Source organism: Magnolia sinica, chromosome 6, assembly GCF_029962835.1.
Source record: "Magnolia sinica isolate HGM2019 chromosome 6, MsV1, whole genome shotgun sequence".
Classification (NCBI taxonomy): Eukaryota; Viridiplantae; Streptophyta; class Magnoliopsida; order Magnoliales; family Magnoliaceae; genus Magnolia; species Magnolia sinica.
Genome location: NC_080578.1, coordinates 23,748,709 through 23,769,111, shown reverse-complemented (window position 1 = coordinate 23,769,111; position 20,403 = coordinate 23,748,709). Strand labels below are relative to the sequence as shown.

At 38.4% G+C, this 20,403-nt stretch overlaps 1 protein-coding gene across 1 annotated transcript; it reads right to left on the bottom strand.

The window, feature by feature from the left end:
• Window positions 1–2,385: 2,385 nt before the first annotated feature.
• On the bottom strand, window positions 2,386–13,412 carry LOC131248551 (uncharacterized). The gene is made up of 3 exons (XM_058248874.1): window positions 13,201–13,412; window positions 10,883–10,970; window positions 2,386–2,761 (listed from the first exon to the last, which is right to left on the bottom strand). Exons 1-3 carry the CDS (start codon window positions 13,312–13,314, stop codon window positions 2,631–2,633), a joined length of 333 nt encoding a protein of 110 aa, XP_058104857.1. The 5' UTR covers window positions 13,315–13,412; the 3' UTR covers window positions 2,386–2,630.
• Between the last annotated feature and the right edge of the window lie 6,991 nt (window positions 13,413–20,403).

Below are 20,403 nucleotides of genomic sequence, written 5' to 3'. Positions count from 1 at the left end.
TACTAGAATACCTTTCTCTATCTATAATTCTTCCCTCTCTAGCTTGGGGTGTAGGTTTTTCCTTGCTTTGTCTTTTATATTTTTGAGCTGTTAATGTTTTAACTTTTTTCAAAAGAATTTTTTATATAAAAACCACCTATTGAGTTAGCCATACGTACGACAAATTGTATTTTTAAAATGACTAAACCGCCCATGAGTTAAATCCGGTTGAAAACCTCTCTCCAAAGAGATAAGTTAGTTTGAGCCTTTGAGGGACCACCTTCAATGGTCTCACTGTAATAGGGTGCTCAAGTAGGGCCTGCCCTCTGGAGATCTAGACCGTTAAATGGAGGGGCCATCATTAATGGGTAATCTTCGGCAAATATGCTTTCACGGAGGTTGCTTAACCGTATTAGTAGATTATAGATGAAAAATTAGCTAGTGGCGTGCACCTGATGGGAGGTAATTGCTGATAAACGGTCTGGATGACAAGCATTTGTAGGTTTTCTCAACTTTAAGGGCCCATCCTGGTTTATCGTTATTCTTCGAATGGGCAGCTTGGGTTGATGGCCCACGAAGGTTAGGTCGCATCTCAGCAATCCACACCATCAGATGGTGAGCCTTTTTCTCGACCACATTAACAACCGACTAGATTTTTTTGCAACTTCCATTTGCACCAAAATTAGTGGAATGGATAAGATTTGCCTGATGATAGTTCTTTTACGCACACGCTGGCCCACCGCATCAACTGCTTGGATTAGATGAGTGAGGTGGGCCCCTCCTAATGAATGATGGTTCGAATAAAAATGTCCTTAATAAGCATGATCTGAAAAAAATGGATGGACAACGTAGAATTCCCACAAGGATCATACTGGCCCCACCAGTAGTGACCACTCTACTGGTTGGTGCCAGAAAACCTGCAAGCTTTTTATCCATTCTGTCCATCCATTTTCCAAGCTCATTTTAGGACACGAGCCCAAAAATAAGGCAAATCCAAATTTCAAGTGGGCTACACCACAGGAAACAGTGGTGAGGTGGTGCTTGAAGCCTTGAACACCCACCATTAAAACCTTCCTAGAAATTGAACTGGATACTCAGTACGCTAAGTAAACTCTGTGGGGCCCACCATAATGTTATGTGTCATATCCACATTGTCCATCCGTTTTTCCATATCATTTTAGGGCATGGTCCCAAAATTCAAAAACATCTAAAGCTCAAGTGGACTACACTACAGGAAATAGTATGAATTGAACATATACCAATGAAAAAATTTTGGGAGTCCACATAAGTTTTGGATGAAGCTGATATTTGTGTTTTCCCTTTGTCCATATCTTTGTAATCTTATGAAGGGGTTGGATGACAAATAAACATAACTGATGGACCCACTATTTCATGTGGTGTGATCCACTTAAGTTTTTTTTTTTTTTTTTATGTTTCAATTTTGGGCATAACCTCTAAAATGAGCTGAAAAAATGGATGCATCCATGGTGGGCCCAACAGAGTTTACTCAGTACCATAAAAGCATACTAAGTTACCAGTACACAATTGGCTTATTTGCCATCCAACCTGTTGATAAGGTCAAACAGAGCTGGATGAAGGGAAAATACAAATATCAGTTTGATCCAAGAAGTTTTCAACAGTAGGACAGTAAGACCTGGACCTGGATGAAGGGAAAGTACAAATATCAGCTTGATCCAAGAAGTTTTCAACAGTAGGACAGTAGGTGTACAATTCCCACTGTTTCCTATGGTGTGGTCCACTTGAGCTTTGAATTTGCTTCAATTTTGAGCTCATGGCTTGAAATAAGCTGGCAAAACAGTAAACCGCATACATCACAGCAGACCCCACGAAAACTTTCCCACGCCCAGCGATATGCCTCAAATAAAACAAGAGGTAAAAACGTCACCACTCAGATGGGGTAAAACTGTGAAAACAAGGGGTCATGAGAAGCAAATATAACTTCTTTATCAGTCGAAGTCAATGCAGAATGTTTTCAACTGTATTTACAAACAATAGGCAGTTTTTTCGTCATTGGCCGGAGAGGCAGGCGGTTTTATGAGGGAAACGTATCCATTTAAAAAATAAAAAAATAAAAAAATATAAATAAATAAATAAAATCCTTTGATTGTTATGAAAGATTATTGGCATGATTTTTTTCAGCTGGAACTGATCTAAATGGGGTAGCAGCACTTAACAAGAGGTTACTCCCCAAATTGCATCAGATGGATAATTACAAATAGAAGGTTGGTGTGGTAGTGATTTGATGCAGCCCCATCTCCATTTTGGTCAAAAACACAAGGTCACCATCAAATCCCTGTGTGTGTGTGGGTCTGTGGGCGCAAATCCATGCACATAATAATACAAGCATTGTAGGACTCAACGTAGATAGGTCGTCCAGAGGTCAGATCGATTGAACAATCCTAACCTTCGATTAATTGGCCTTTTTTTTATGTAAATTCAATTTTGATTGTTAGATCAAGCTATGTCAAACTAGAGAATCATCCTTGTTCATCAAACTAGGCATGAACCAAAAATCATGAGAATTGACTAATGAAACAAAAGAGCCTGCCTCAACGAACTCAGAAAATTTTCAAGTCATCAAACTGCAAACTACAAAGTAGAACACCTATTGCGATTCATGTAATTATGGATCAGTCTTCCCGCCAGTCCCGTCTGCAAGACTCATTGCAACACATGTAAAACGTCGTCATGGGCTCATCAGCTGATCGGATCTGGATCTGCTTGAAACACGCCTCGCCATGGCCACAAGCTGGGCAGGTTGCTGTATCAAAGGAGGAAATGTCAACGTTATGGAGAAAGAATTACAATGCTGATTCTAAATGGAAATTGATGATTTATTAGCCCCAAGGGATGGGTGCGAGAGTATTTTATAAGGTTCAACCTGTGGGGCCATCTGGCCTCCATGTTCAAGCAGCCAATGGTGTATAGCCTAATTTTATAAAGGGGCAATATCAGGTGATGTGCTGAAAATAGCCATAACATTCAACCAAATAACTGATAAAGTCAATTCGTGGTGTTTTACTCACCCAAAGAGTCCTTTGTCCAAATCCGACTTGCATTAGAAAGACGACTTTCTTTAATGGTTCGAAAGATAAATGGAATTCCCATTTCAAAATTTATTTCATTGATGAAACACAGTCGGGCAAACTAAATAATAATAATAATAATAAATGAGGCAACTGAACTAATATAAAAATTCCATGATAATACAAAACATTGAGATTCTACCCTAAAACACCACTCCAAAAGAGGAAAAAAGATTGAAACACGTATGGACCACACAAACACACTAGCACTAATGCCAAGCTATGGAATTAAGGATGTAGCACTCTTTAGATATTTGTACCATGTCAATAGGTGATGTTGCTACTGAACACGTCCAACACTCTGTGATGTAGCCTATATAAACAACTAATTTACATATAAATAATTAATTTTAAGGTTTGCTATTATTATTACTACTATTATTTGAAAGGTAACAATGTTTATTATTAATTTTTATTTATTTATTTTTGTAACTCTTTTCGCATATACATGATTAAATAAAATGAAACATTCTAGTGTTTAAATCATCTATATGGATGTGTTGGAAAATCTGACCTATAACAGCAACTGCATACAACATCGATGCAGATGATAGTGTCCAAGTAGCATAGATGCAAAGAGACTAAGAGGGTGACACTGAAAAGAGACTGCTCTATGAAAAGAGGGAATCAATGAGACATGATTAAATGCCAAAGGGACTAAACCCACATTAACACAAACATAAACATGGTTATGTAAATTAAAAGTTGTCGGATTTTGGATAGAGTTGATGAAACTGCTCCATATCAATTGCTTAGAAGTTACATCAGTTTCATGCTCTTTGGCAAGAAGTCCAGCCCCTAGCTGTTGAATGACTCAGGAAAACAATCTCATGACCAACCAGCTTCAGTTTCTAGTCCTTCTAGTTTCGCTTCAAGAAAGAACACATTTGGCTTAACAGTTGCCATCTATTCATCCATGAATGTCACCTACCTTCCAACTAAAGCCAATTCTACCTCCAATCCATCTCCTACACTTGAAAATTGGAAGATTTACAAGGGCAAAAAAAAAATCCAGCAAGTTAGGCCATATTTTATCAAATCAGACAAATTGCAGTTAGCCATTTCTTCAATTGTTAGCATGCTGCTTTAAGGTACACTTGTATCCGAGTCCCTCCGGAATTTTGACCCCCACGGAGAAAGCAAGGTGGAAAGAGAAGGAATAAACACATCTAACACAACCACTAGTTAAGCTACCCCAATCCCAGTACCAAAACCGTCAACTAGAATACTGAGAATATATGATAAACGGTAACCGAACCTGATAAAAAAACATTCATCCATCTTTAGGAATTGAACCATTAGTCTGCCCCCAACCAAAGGGCCCCAAAGCATATAGAAACCAAAATGACATATCGAGGACATGAGCACGAGACTAGTCCTACCCCATTAGAAGAGGCCCTACCTTAATGGCCCCATAGCGTAAAATGTAACAAAACAATGAATGAAGTGCTAAAAATTTCAGACATCAAGAAAAAGATGGAACTGGAAACAAATACTGGACATCAATAAAAATACCAATTTTAAATAAAAAAAAAAAAATTATACACACGCACACACACCCCACACACTCACGCTAGTGGAATTTCACCACCTATGGGTACTCGAACCCTTGACCGGGAGTTGAAACTCATACCAATTTAGGGCCTGTTTGATTTTCCGAATCCACAGTAAATACCTTGTAAATGAGTAATGATTATTTCCTTAAGTAATTACTGCATGGTTCCCAATGCTTGACTTTTTGAACACGGAAACCGAGGAGGTGCAAATTATATGTGGGGCCCACCATAATGTATGTAGCTTATCCACACCGTCCATCCGTTATGCCAGCTAAATTTAGGGCATGAGCCAAAAACTGAGGCAGATCTAAAGCTTGAGTGGAGCACACTAAAGGAAAAAGGGAACTGAACACCTACCGTTACAAACTTCTTGGGGCCACTGTTTCCTTTGGTGTGGGCCACTTGAGTGTTGGATCTGCCTCATTTTTCGGCTAATGCCTCAAAATATTCTGGAAAAATGGATGGACGGTGCAGATATGTCATATATATCAAGGTGGGGCCCACAAATTTAAACCAACCCTTTTGGACTGGTTTTCAATGTGGAAATAATTGCCTATTTATCAGGTATTTACCAAGGATTTAAAAAATCAAACAAGCCCTTAAAGACGGATGGAACTTGTACGTGTTGCCCTCTATACTCAACAATCATAAATTTGTAGGGATGAATTTCTTTATAAAGAACCACTTTATTTATAAGAAGAAACGACGAGACAAAGGGGGCAAGGCATGCCCAATACATGAAGTTGTTATGTAGACTCTAATGCAACTATATCAATAAAGAAAAGTATTTGCAACGTGTAGACACCCGACTTAGTATCCAGTTATCCAAGACATCTAATCTACTTGCATTGAGTAAGGAGGATCTCGACTTGTGGCCCCAATTTTGCAGGGATTAAGCACAATTGGATTAGCCCTTCACTAAGCCTCAACCCCCACCTAAACCCCATTTTCCTCAAGCAAGATTCTAGGAACCCTTAGGCCATCAGACTTCCACGAAGTACCATGAAACATGCAATCATTATTATGGATATGTGTTTGGGAGGCGTATGGAAATTTCAAATGAAATCCCGCCATTTCCCACATTAAATGATGTCTGCATTTCAGCCCTTCCCAATGCTTCCACGCATCATCATTAGACGGATGCGAAATGACTGAAGCCACCGTAGCGTGCTCCTCCTTCCCACATGATACCGTATACATGCGGCCATTGCAGCTTATAAACACAACTCCAAAACCAGTGCTTACATCTCCAGCCCTCACAGCAAAGTGTCTCGCCTCCTTTTATCTTCTATTTTATTGTATCCATGTGCAAACATGATTTCTGCGTTAATGGAGGCGGGGCTGGAGGGGCCATTGCTGATGTGGTTTAGCCACATCTGGGTTGGTATGTATGTATGCGCATGATTTACTTGGGTGTTTGTTTCAGGAGTCTCTGGAAAATCTCAGTGCAGAAGGTATCCTGAATGGGAGGGTGTAGGCTGCTGAAACAGGAGAAGAATAGTTGTTCTGTTTCAATAACTATCAGACAAAAGCGAAACAAAGAGAGAGGTCACGTCAGTGCATTTTCCAGATGATATCACAGGACCAAGCACACTTGCATTGTAGTCGACTTACCATCAGTGCTGCCGACTTTTCATGTAAGTTGTAACCATTACAATGGCACGTTACATTACCACAGTAATGGCTAAAACAAACACATCATCTCAGTCCAATCTCTCCAAATTTTGTGTGAGTACCAACGATGCATCATCCTGCCTTCCTCTTGCCAACCTAAGACAGTAAGGGCCTGTTTGGATCATTGAATACCATAGTAATGTGGTGGAAAACTCACATCATTACACTTTACCAGTGATTGGATATAGCCAGCTGTCAAATCATGGTAATCCTTCGGAATCACCTAAGAGACTTCGATTGGTGGAGGTGTGGTGTGTTTATGTGGCATAATTCCGTGGGCCCCACCATGATGTATATATTATATCCACACTGTCCATCCATCTAGCAAGATCATCCAAAGCAGAAACAGACCACACCACAGAAAGCAGTGGGGATTGAACGCATGTCATTGAAAACTCCTTGGGGTCCACAGAAGTGTTGAACAAGCTGACATTTGTGTTTTCCCTTCATCCAGGTCTGTGTGACCTTATGAACAGGTTGGATGGCAAATAAACATCCTAGTGGGCCCTAGGAAGGTTTCAATGGTAGGCGTCATTGTCCCCACTACTTTTCTGTGGTGTGGTCCATTTGAGCTTTAGATCAGCCTCATTATTTGGGCCATGCCCTGAAATGATATTGCAAAATGAATGGACCATGTGGATATAACACATAATGAAGAATTTACATCAACGTGCATCAACCATGGTGAGTACTTTACATACATATCCATTGTCAGAAGTGAAGCTGCGTGAGTGGTATTGCGTATGGCTAATACCTTGTTATAATTCCATATACGGTGGTAATGATAATCATTACACATTTACAGCACGTTATGGCTGTTATCACTAATCCAAACAGACCCTAAGGAACTCCTCTTGTGGGCATAAGAATGACTATCACAGAGTTTTATCTTTTTATTTTAGAGATAATGAAGACTTTATTAAAAAGCCCGCCAAAAGGTACGAGAAGATGACAGTTTTTTTTTTTTTTTTTTTTAATTTTTTTTGTTGGGAACTGTTTTGGATTCGTGAGGTTTGTTTTGGGATAGGGAATTGGGAAAAAATTTGGCACATGAAGGGACAAGAAAATAGAAAGGATTAAAAAAAAAAAAAAGAGGAAGAAGAGGAAAGCCCTTGCAAGAGCAATACTTGCTCTTGTATCAAAATAATACAACTAGATCACTAAAGAAACCAATTCACGTTCAAAATTTAACATTCAAATCACATGCAAGTGTGAAAATTTTGTACACGAAGAAGGAAGGAATGTGAGCAAGCTAAACAGTCTCCTTGTCTTGCAGTACCATAGAGAAACAAAGTAATTTGTACTTGAAGAAGAATATCATTCATCTATATTATTATGCACGTTCTGTGCCATTTTTATTTTTATTTTATTTTGAAATGTGAATACACACACTCTTACACTCACACACACACATAGATCTGGGCATGTTGGACCCGATCCAGTGGATCCAATCCAATCCGACCCAATTCGAACCGATCAGACGGCCTGGATCGGTAAGTTTTGGGCTCTCTTTCTTTCTCTTTCAGTGAAAAACTCTATTTGAAGATTTTGGTATTTGGGTGTCTGAGGATATGTGATTTCATACTTGAATTTTTGCTGTTTGGGAGATGCTTGCTTTTTGGGCTCTCTCTCTCTCTCTCTCTCTCTCTCTCTCTCTCTCTCTCTCTCTCTCTATGAATGGACAACCCTAAGTTTTTTATCAGGGTGACCGTGGCTGGTTCGGCAGCTTGGTTGGGCCCCACCGTAATGAGTGTCGACCATCAATACCGTACATTTGATGGGTCCCTTTAAATTATGGGATTAGCCCAAACCTCATTTTGTATTAAGAACTCGTGGGCCATCCATCTAAAATCATGTGAAGACACCGTTAAAACATATAAAAGGCATTGCGGGGCCCCATCGAAATTTGCATGTCTCGAACTTGGTCTCAAACCTCATCCAAGGTTGCACATAATGGATGGATTTGCAAACCACATCTTGGTCGGTCCAAAAATGATTATGAATGTCTTAATGGTGCCGGATCGTCACTTCGTCAACCTTAGTTCGAATCGGTCATGGATTGACTTGAATTCTAAGCTTATGAAACACGATGGAATGGTGCATCTAACAGATGGGGTAGATGTTCGAAACGCATCACCATGGGGCCCACGCTCGACCTCATGGGAGGACTCGTGAGGTCAAGCGCATAATCCGTTCCCATATATATATATATATATATATATATATATATATATATATATATATCGCACTTATATGCATCTGTTGGGTTAGCAAACCTCCTATTTTGTATTCAAAAGTTAGTAAATGGTGACAAAATCATGATTTGTTGATGGTTGATATTAATAATGGGGGCGAGATCCAAGCCATCCATCAGTTTAAGTCCGTTCCGAACCGTGCCCAATCCGATCCAACTTGGTTTTCCTGACCGAGTCGAACTCGAATCGGATCAAGCAATGCACATTTCAGATCGGTCCGAGTCAGGTGACCCAGACTCGGTCCCGGATCAGATCGAGTTCGGATCAAGCCATTAAGATTTCGAATCGGATCAAGTTGGACCCAATCCAATCCGACTCAGACCGATGCCCAGCTCTACACACACACACACACACCACATGGGTTCTCGAATCCATAACCTCATAGTAGAAACACACAGTATCTACCACTGAGCCATGTTCTGTGCCATATTTATAAGGAGAGGCATACAAGATTTCCTTCTTTGAAAGCATTGCAATAATGTTGAAGAGCTTCAATGGGCACTCCTACTCTTTGTTTGAATTCTTAACACCTATAGGACCTTAATAGGCTATTAAGTCATCACCCAATTCCCTAGAAGGGTTCTTTGCATTTCTCCCCAACCTCCGATTGCAATGCAAGTCTAGAGCCTTGATGCCCCAAACTCCACGATCATTGCCCACATTCTCCCCCTATTCTTTCTTCTCTTTCTATAGTAACCTTGTTATGGCACGTGGTCTCCAAAAAGGAGTTTGTTTAATCTCTAAAAGCCCTAGCATTCCTCCCTTCAAATGCCTCATGTTATGGCACAAGGATCTCCATAATGCATATGGCCATATGCCCACTTGCACCAAAAGCCCCTCTCCAACTATCCAATGCATTCACCACTTAGACCAGAAACACCCAAATAACATCAAAGTGTTTCGCAAAGAAATTCCAAACTCCTTGTGTCATCTGATGAAAAGGTGGTTAGCTGATTCTTTCACCGTCCTACACAATACAAACATGATTTAGATGGACCTCCATGTTTTTTTAGATGATCAAATGTGAGTGTCTTTTCTAAGTATGGCCGTCTAATAAGATACGGCACTCCATGAGGAGTTGGAGCACCACACACTCCCCAAAATAAGACATCTTCCAACTATACAAAACAAATCCACTAAGCCATGTATCTTGGCATCCTTTAGCTTTGTTCTAAGGACCAGGTTCCAAGCATTCTTGTCCCCAATTCCTTCAATCCAATCCTTCATTCTTACTTTATTTCCCCTTAGTTTACTGACCTCCCATTCAAACAAGATGGAATTTACGATCCACCCTTTTGAATTCCCAAAGGAAGCAGCCTCGAATTATCTCAAGCTTATACAACAAAGCACAAGGGATCTTAAATAATATTGTAGAACTCTAAAGAGTGCATATGATTGTGTAATCACCTCTCAACAAAAGTACAACATTTGGCACAAAGACAGCTTCCTCCCAACCCATTCAATGATCAGGTCGCAAAGATTCTTCAGGGTTTATCAAACCCAACTAGAGACCAAGGTACAGATAGGGAGAATGCCAGTTCTTCATTTATGCTTACAAGGAAGGTATACCAATCTGTCTACAATATACAAATATGTAGAAAACAACCCTATTTTCTTATACCCTTAATGCACGTAAACAAAACCCTAAGTAGTACCAGCACAAAAACCTCAAAAGGAATATTATTGGGTTTTAATAATAAGAACAAGGAAAATAATGTAAGAAAGGAAAAAGTCAAAACCATGAATTGGAGAAACAAAAGAATGGATGAGAGAACATAAGACAAAAAGTATATAGAATTCCAAAACTAGTACCTATCACCTGATAAGAACCGGTTTCATCCATAAACAATACAGATGTATCGGCCTGATATAGGCACGAAATGGCCAGATGCGCGGTGATATGACCCAGTTTCAATTGTGACTGATATGATACACCAGAAGTAATTTTCAATCCTCGTTTAGGGTTCCAAGACCCCAAATATAAATGTGAAAGTTTTAAATGCATCTGATGAATGTAGGATGGGGCCCACCTTTTGCATGGCTCAAATGTTCTGCACATGAGTCGAGTTGGTGGGGATCAATACAATAGAACAAGCTAAGCATATAACGCCGGGGGGTATGTGATCTTTCAACCCAACTGAAACCTAAAATGCCAACACAAAATCCACAACCCACTACAACCAAACTCTGATACACCGATACAACAAAGACAAAAGAATTTCAATCCATTCAAGCTGTAAACTTCTTTCTGAAATTCTAGACCACATGAGAGAGAGAGAGAGAGAGAGAGAGAGAGAGAGAGAGAGAGAACCTTGGGTTTTAGGGGCATTTTTCATAGATTCGGCCCAGCTGAAAATGGGCTCCACCTCTTTCTTTGGCAGCCTCTCCTTTTTAGTGATCTGCAAATATATACACATGTAGAGAGAGAGAGAGAGAGAGAGAGAGAGAGAGAGAGAGAGGGATCAGGATAGGACCTAATATTTTTTATTTATTGCTATCTTTGGAATATCCATATCTAAGACAAATCTTATCTTTTAAATATCCAAATATTGGATAGATCCTAGGTTTTTTCCAATATATTTAGTTGTTATCAAATAATAAAGCAGAGATTGATTCCCAAAAACCATCATTCATTGTCTTTTACACTAAGGGCCTATTTGGATGCTTGTAACTTTTCTAAAATGTAACAAAGTTACAGGTGACTTTGTTACAATTAGAGTTTGGGGGAGGAAAGTCACAGGTAACTTTCTCTCGACCTGTGACTTTCTTACAGGAGAGAGGCGAAAATAATATAGGCACTTGAAAATTTTGAAAATATAGTAACGTTTTTCAAGTTACCTGTATCAAAACAGGTAACGGTTGGAAATTTTGAAATGAAAATTTTTGGAAAGAATCGCAGCTTCCCTCTCCAATGTCTCCATCTCCCTCTCTCAGCCTCCGTTTCCCTCTCTCAGTCTCCTTTTTCCTCACCCAGTCTCCTTCTCCCTCTCCGATCCAGCTTCAACAGGGTTAGAAAACCCCATTCTTTCTTTCCTTTTTTTTTTTGGTTTCCCTTTCCTTTCTTTCTTTCTTTCTTTCTTTCTTTTATTTTTTCTGTCGGGGTTGACAGAGGCAGTTTGGCTAGAGGCGTGGGTAATGTCCAATGGCCTGTGGGGTCCACCATCTTATATTTTTTTTATCCATGTCGTCCATTCATTATTTTGGATCGTTTTAGGGCTTGATTCCAAAAAATGAGGCATATCTAAATCTCAGGTGGACCACACCACACAAAATAGTAATGATTGAAATTCCACCATTAAAAAACTCCTTGGACCACTGTAATGTTTGTTTCACTCCCTCGGCTGATGACTTAAAATGATTTAGAATAATGGATAGATGGTGTGGATAAAACAAATACATCATAGTGGGGCCCAAATCTATTTTACATCATAGTGGGACCACACCACATGAAACAGTGGTGACAAAATGTATAGAATTTATATCAATGTTATTCCATTGTTCATTTTGTATAAGTGGGGCTTGTTGGTCAGTGCAACTTGTCCCCAAGTAGGTCCCAAATCTGTTTTAACAGATGGTTTTTTAAACACTCCCAATTTCTATTTGCATTGAGATTCCTGCGCTTCCTCAGGTGTTTTGAAATTGAGTGCCCTCTGCATTGTTAACATATCCAGTTTCAAGCAGTCCCAAGTTCCATTTGCATCTGGATTCTTGCCTGTTGTCAAATGGTGAGAAATTGAGGGTACATCGAAGTGTTAAGATATCTGGTTTTAAACAGTCCCTTGATATTGGTCCATTTTAATAATGTCTCACTTTGAGATTTTAACTGCTAATGCAGAATTTGGTAGAAGCAGCTTCATGTGCTCGTCATTTCTCTTTAACCTATCCTTGCCAACAAGAGTCACTCCTGTGGGAAATTTTTGCCTGGATATCTTACTTCAAGATTTTTTTTCCTACATTACAAGCATTTTGAAAACATGAGCCCACTTTTATGGCCCACCTGTTGATTTGTTTAGCCTAAGAATCAACCAAACTATTCATTTACATGGGCTTAATAAAATGGAATAATTTTATCCAATCTTTTTTACGTGTTAATCTGATTTTTCAATGATTCCCTGTTTCAAGATCTACTTAGCGTGAATATGCAACTTATTACCTGTAATAAAGTTACAAGTTATCCAAACACAAAAGGTAAGTTACAACTTACATCCAAACAGGATTACCTGTAACTTTCTTTCACCTGTAAGTAAGTAACATGTAACCTTTTTACCACTTAAAAAAGTTACAGGCATCCAAACAGGCCCCAAGAGTTTTCAAACGGGGGTTGAATGGCAAGGTCTGAAAATAAAATAAAATAGATTTAAAATTAAAACACCAAAATCCGAATTGGATAGGGATCGGTGGGATAGGAATTAGATTTGATTGGGTGATATTTTGTATATTTCTATCTATAGGATATACAAACCTTGGACGGATCCTATCTTTGGGATATCCAAATGCTGGATAAATTCTAGGTTTTTCCCATATATTTACTTGTTATAAAATAATAAATTAAAGATTGATTCCTGAAAATCATCATTCAGTGTCTTATGCACAAAAACATATATCTGATGAGGGGGGGATGAAGAATACCTTGTGATCAATGGTGTAAATGTAAGGACAGGTAGGGCAAAAGAATCTTGATTTACGACCGGCACTAGCTGGCTCCACTTGCAGCAGGTTCGCGCATGTTGGGCAGAACTCCATCTTCTTCACTTTTGCTCCCCTGTTCCAACAAAAGAACAACTCTTCTCACAGTCACCACAACAGACGACGTTTTATACAATGTTGGCCCTGGCTGTATCCAGCCACGAACGAGTACATCTCAGTATGTGGGCTTACCGTGATGAATCCGTTTATCCACACCGTCCATCACTTTTATTAGATCATTTTACATATTGATCCTAAAAATGAGGCATATCGAATGCTCAAATGGACCACACCCAAAGCTTTGTACATTTAACGTAACCATAGCTTAGTATTTGGTGTCGTGCACTTGAGCGTTAGATCTAACTCATTTTTAGACTCATAACAAAAAATGATATAAGAAAAGGGATGTACGGCATGGATAAACAGACATATCGGGGTGGGCCCACACAAATGTGCCCCTTAGTGGCAAGAAACCGCCGAGGTAGGACCCAATCCGCGTCCCTCCGCAGAGGCCACTGCCTAATCTCAATCCCTACCGGACGGTGCTTGCGCGCTCTATCATGATGCATGTGTTCCACGGAAGCGGAATGGCTGGTGTAACACATACCAGCTATATGGCTGGTGTATTGACGTCAGCAAGTTATGTGGGTCCCATCAGGAGGTATGTGTTATATCCAAACCGCCCATCCATTTTGCAAGCTCATAGTAAGGATTGAGAAGAAAAATAAGACATATATTATGATCAAGTGGACCACACTGAAAAAAGCAGTGGGGATTGAACGTCTACCATTGAAACCCTTTTGGGGTTCACAAAAGTTTTGGATCAATATAAAATTTGTTTTTCCTATTCATCCAGGGCTTTGTGACCTTATTAACAGATTGGATGGAAACTAAACGTGATGGTGAGCCCTACGTAAATTTTTACTGATGAAAATCATTATCTCCGCTGCTATTTGTAGTGTGGTCCAACTGATCTTTGGATATTATTCGTTTTTTGGATAGTACTCTAAAATTATCTCAAAAAAATGGATGAGTGGTATGGATATAATAAATACATTATTGTGGGGCTCATGTAACTTTGATTTCCTTTGAACCGTTCGTATAACTTGAGCTCGAGGAGCGTCGGTGCCCGTCTTCGCACGATTGGTGTCTACATGATATAGCCGCTTCCATGTTCCACCCCCTCATTCCGTTCTTACGGCATGATTCAAAAAATGAAGAAAATTCAAATTTCAGGTGGACCACACCACAGGTGGTGATTGACCGCTATTGTTAAAAACTTCGTAAGGCTAACTAATGTTTATTTGCTCAACCTGTTGCTTAGGACACACTAACCTGAATGAAGGGAAAACACAAATATTAGCCTGATTCAAGACTTTGTGCCTCCGAAGAGTTTTTAATGATGTTTGTTTATTTACCACTGTTTTTAGTCCACTTGAGATTTTGATCTACCTCATTTTTGGGCTCCTGCCTTAAAATGATCCAAAAAAGTAGATAAACGGTGTGGATAGAACATAATCATGGTGGATCCCACATAACACCATCCAATGCTACTCGTGTCTGTACGTAATTCTCGACCCACATGGATTGCGTCCACCCCACTTGTCTCCAGCTGGGAACGGACAGGAGGTTTGAGTGGTCACGGTGATGTATGCATCCTATCCACATTGTCTTTAGGTAAAATAAATATTTAGACCACACAATGGGCATTAAACTCTTACTATTGATAACTTCCTAGGGCCACAGAAGTTTTGGATGGAGCTGATATTTGTCTTTTATCTTCATCCCGGTCTATTTTACTTTATCAATATGAAAGTTAATAGGTTGGATTGAAAATAAACATCATGGTGGGACCTAGAAAAGTTTCAACGATGAGAATTATTATCACTGCTGCTTCCTGTGTGTGTGGTCCACTTGAGCATTGGATCTGTCTCAATTTTGAGTTGGTTTCATAAAATGATATGAAAAAATGGATGGATGGTGTTGATAAGACCCATATATCACGGTGGCACTCAAATCTCCTGCCCATTCCCAGCTAGATACAGGCGTGGGTTGGACGCAATCCACGTCCTTTATAGTGAACTTAATTGATACTTGATATGTAGGGGTGTACACGACCCGAGCTAGCTCGGTTAGCTCGCTCGACTCGACTCGAAAAAACTCGATTCGAAGCTAAGTTCGAGCCGAGTCGAGTTGATTTTTAGCTCGAAAATGAGTTCGAGCAGGCCCAGCTCGAATTGACTCGGATCGAATCCAACTCGAATCGAGCTCGGATCGAACCAGTTCGGTGACTCGATTACTTTGTCATTGATGTTGCTCACCAAGTGTTTGATAAAATGACTTAAAGAATTGTGGTCGATGGCAAGGAAGGTATGTACATGAAATAAATACCCTTTTATCTTGGTTTTTCTTAATTTTTATGTTGCTTAGAAGGTGTTTGATAAAATACATGTAAAATCATTGCTTCTGTTTCACATACAAAAGGATTTTGAAGGTGTAGTCCAGGTGTTTGTGGAAATGCCTCAATGGCGAACTCAACTCAATCTTGGCTCGAACTCGGCCCGAGCTAGCCTGAGTTGTTGACCGAACTAAGCTGAGCTGGCCAGTCAAGCTCGAAGACCGAGCCGAGTCGAGCTGAGGCCAGCTCGACTCGGTTCGACTCGATGTATACCCCTATTGATACGCAATCCTCTGAAACGAGATGCTTCGGTTATTTGATACTCTCGTAGTGTGATGCTTGATACTCGTCCATGGTTACCGTTAGCACACGAATAATAACCCAATCCAAAACTCAGGTGGGCCACACCACAGTGAACAATTAGGATGATGACACCTTATATTAAAATTGTGCATTTGGTGCCCCTCTTGGTGTTCATTATAAATTTAAATAATCATCCTAATTAGGTGGGACGTACCACATAAAGCAATGTACAATTATATAAATACAGTCCATAATTAATAATAATCATTCATTCATCATTCTTGGTATTGTGAAAAAAAAATTGCTAATATTTTGCATGAAATGACTCTTAATGGTTTAGATGGTTAAGGTTCATAGGACCTATTAGGTTGTCCTGAAAATTCAAATTTTGCTTACCTTATATTGATCACTCATTTGTAATTTTAGTTAATATGTGTTGAACATGTCTATTCATAAGAAGTTTTTCATCTAGACATCCTATAACACCTGAGACTAAATATAATAGCTATTGGTTAAAAAAGAGTTGTGGTTTATAAATCTTAATACCTTTGTCATATAGAAGTTTGACTATAAATGTTCTAAATTAGTTATTGGATAAACTTGTGTTTGTGTGTGTGTGAGGGGTTTGGGGTTGTGTCCAGAAAGATCAATGTTATTAGACTTTGATTAATAGGCATAATGCATTTTTCTTTTTAGTTAATTCTTATATAACGTGTTTGTATAGTTTTGAATTATATATCTTCATATACTATTTGACACTTGAAATTGGATGCAATAGCTTAGTAGCCAATGGATAGTTGTACTCTATAAATCTCATTGCCCTATCTATAACCATGCGGATTCTTGCGCATATTTGTAATTTAATTGAATAGCATCTTATGTGAGAGGAATAGCTTGGTGTAAAAATATTGAATAATCTCCACCCATTGGGACTGACTTAGTATCGATTTGTCTCCTTCTCTGGTCCCACTTGAATATATGTGTCATGAATGATTTATTGAATTGTGCCTTTAATTATTTTTACAGGCATGGATTACTTACAAGTGTCAAGGCTATGAGACTCATCATGCTTATCCTTAAATAGGCTTGTAGTTGTATTAACAGCGTCCAAAAATTCTCATATCCCAATAATGTGTGAATGGAGATACCCTAGTCGTTCATACTTTAACATTTCTTATGAGGCTTCTCCATAGCCACTGAAAGTGGTTATAGTTAGATTTTTTCATTATGGTCCTCAAAATACACATAATCATACATAGAATCTACTTAGTCTTTCTAGGACATGAATAGCCAGTTGATTTCAAGATTTGGACTATCAATCAAGTATGTTAAAAAGGTTGATTGATACCTTTAAGGTTTCTAATTAGTTTATCGTATTTTACAATTATTCATTTTTATTTTTAATCATCAATTTAACATAATGGACATCTAATAGTTAGGATTTATTTTGATCCATACGCTGAGTGGTATATGAATTATCCAAGGATGGTGTCAACGGATGGTGGAGGGATTTGGACGGTTAGGTTGTATAAATTAAGTACGTATATGGACATCCTTCATAGTAAAGTATACAAATGTTCCGTAAGGTAACAGAGCACAATGTGATGTGTATCCTTTAGTAACCCCCATTCGATCAAAATGAGAGATAAAAGTGTGAAGAGAGAGAAGTAGGCCACGCCCATGGCTTATCATCTCTACACATCCATACATTAAGTGTGGTGGTTTGCTTCATAAATGCTTCAAAATCATATTTGGCTCTCAACAGAATTCTAATGGAAACTCTCACCTCTTCTCGTCTAGATAAATTTGAGAGAGATTCCCCGTGTTGGGAAATCAACGGTGGCATTTGATTAATAAATTTACCTTCAGTATCAATAAATTATATATATATAGCTGATCCATACAATGACCCGTGATTATAAATTATTTGATATTTAAAATTAATTTTTTATTGTGTTTTCACCCTAAAAACTAATAAAGAGACTAAGTGTCAAGATAGACAAACTCAACCATTGGAGGCTAACTCTAAATTGATGTACTTAGCTCCATTTATGTGTAAGTATGCCATGGATGGTAGCCTAATAAGCCACCCGGTCACTTGTATTATCAGGATTGCTAACAAGTATCTAAATTGGGAGGCCTATTGTGTTAAGGCTATGAAAGACTTCCAGTTGCACTAACTTTGTCAAATCCCTAAACTTGAGGATGTGTGGATGGAGAGATCTTGATTGAAAATACTTTGACTCATATTATGAGCCTACCATATGACCATTGAAAGTGGTGTAGCTGGGTGTTTTTATTAAGATCATCAACATACATCTGATTCAATACGAGATCCACTCGATATTTGCAAAAATTAGTACGTAGACCGATCTTATGGTTTAGACCCTCCAATTGTTTTAAAGGTCAGTTAGCAACTCAGTGTTTTTGAATGGTTAATCATGATTCTTCAATCATTAGCATTTAATTTTAACCGTTAATTTATTAAAAAATACACTTAATGGAGGTCTAATAGTTAAGATATGTTGATCTAATCATTTGGACGGCATGAGATTACTTAAAGATGATAACCATAAATAGTAGAAGGAGATGGATGATTGGGGCACATAAATTGAGCAAGTGGGCTTCCTTCGTGGTAAGTATGCACTATGAATTAGTAGTTTTTACGTATTTGAGACATAACATCATTATAACTCTAGATATGTTAAGGTTTCACTAAAATATAGATTTTCTAAAAGTTTTCCATTAACATATGCCTCACATTGAGTCATGGTTTTTGTGGGCCTATGTTTGCTCATGTGATTAGCTCATTCGAAGATACATGTCTGAAAATTCTTAATACATGCTTGGTGACGTTTTTCATGTGACCATCATGAGTCCTGGTCAATTTAACTTGAATGTTATTGTTTACACCTGTTTTTGGCACACCTACATGGCTAATGAGATAACACAACGTGTTGACACTATGCGCTAAATGATAGGTAAAATCCTAATCGAGCCCTCCATCATTGTTTACATCCGATTTGGTATGCCCAAATCAAACGATCCATGAGACACCATGTGACAATTATACCATATATGATATAGATGAATTTAAGATAATGAAGTAGAAACGTGCACATGAGAAAGATAGCATTAAATGTTATAATTATATAAAAAAGTATTATCCGATAAGAGTCCTATAGAAGAAAGTCTCTCTCTTATCATTAAATGTTATAATTTTATTAAAGAAAATCTCTATTTAGCATTAAATGTTAGAACCTTATGAAAAATAATTCTCTACGGATACTAAAGGCAGGAAACATAAGGATCACAACGATTTTTCAATATAGGAGTTAGAGACGTGAGGACTTAAACCGATGCACGCAATAGTATATCTCTAATACATGTGGTTATATGCAATAGGTCATGCTAATGTGGAAGAATTAAAGAGATTTTCGTAACTAATTATCCAAATCCTTCACAATGCTAAAACTATTCAAAGCCACCGCATCCTAGAAGTTTATAAAAATAGCACTCAATGAAGAGATCTGGCATCACGTTAATACAAATAAAAATAACTCTTATTTATCCGTCCACCATGGACATTTATTCTTTTATTTTATTTTAGTTTAGTTTTAACCTCATATCATAGGCCCCCTAATTTTAATTATTAATTTATCTTTCCACCATTTATCCATAGCATCCCACTGGATTGCAAGAAAGATCACTCACTTTCAAATGAAAAAATGTTGCAAAGCTTTCTTGCTATGTATCAGGTGATTCTGTCTGCTATATCGCCATGAAGTCTAGTGAAAATCAGACGACAAACGAATAGTCAAATCACGACCATCTTACCACTTGCTTAGTTCCTACCAAAACCACGAACAAGTTGTCACATCACCAATAATCTCACCATGGAGCCTAGTTCTGACTGAGCAACGAACATATTTTCAAATATATACCCTTCATCGACCATTTTGCCATGGGGCTTAGTTCCGACCAAGAAATGAACAGATGATCATCCCGCACATCATGATCATCTCGCTTCGAAATTCAGTCCCAAACGAATAGATTGCTGTCCCTTGATCTGATCGTGAGTACCATTGTTGTAAAAAATCATTAATAAAATAACACTTTTAAATTTTATATATTTTGATTATTATTTTTACTATTGAACTATAGTAGTGAATCACACAAAAAAACATAAGTCCTTAAGTTCGTATACTCACGTCTATTGTCGCAAGGAAAAAATAATCCATTCGGAAGCGTTAACCTTTACTATTTCACAAATCACTTGAACACTGAGCGTGATTGGTGGTTAAAAAAATAATTGGATCTTATGTCCAGTTTCCAATCTATCCATCTTAACGAAAGGGAACACCACCGATTTAGTTAAACCTTGAATTAAATAGACTCTGGCACGCTCGTATATCTTACCCATACATAAAAAAATAATCTAGGCC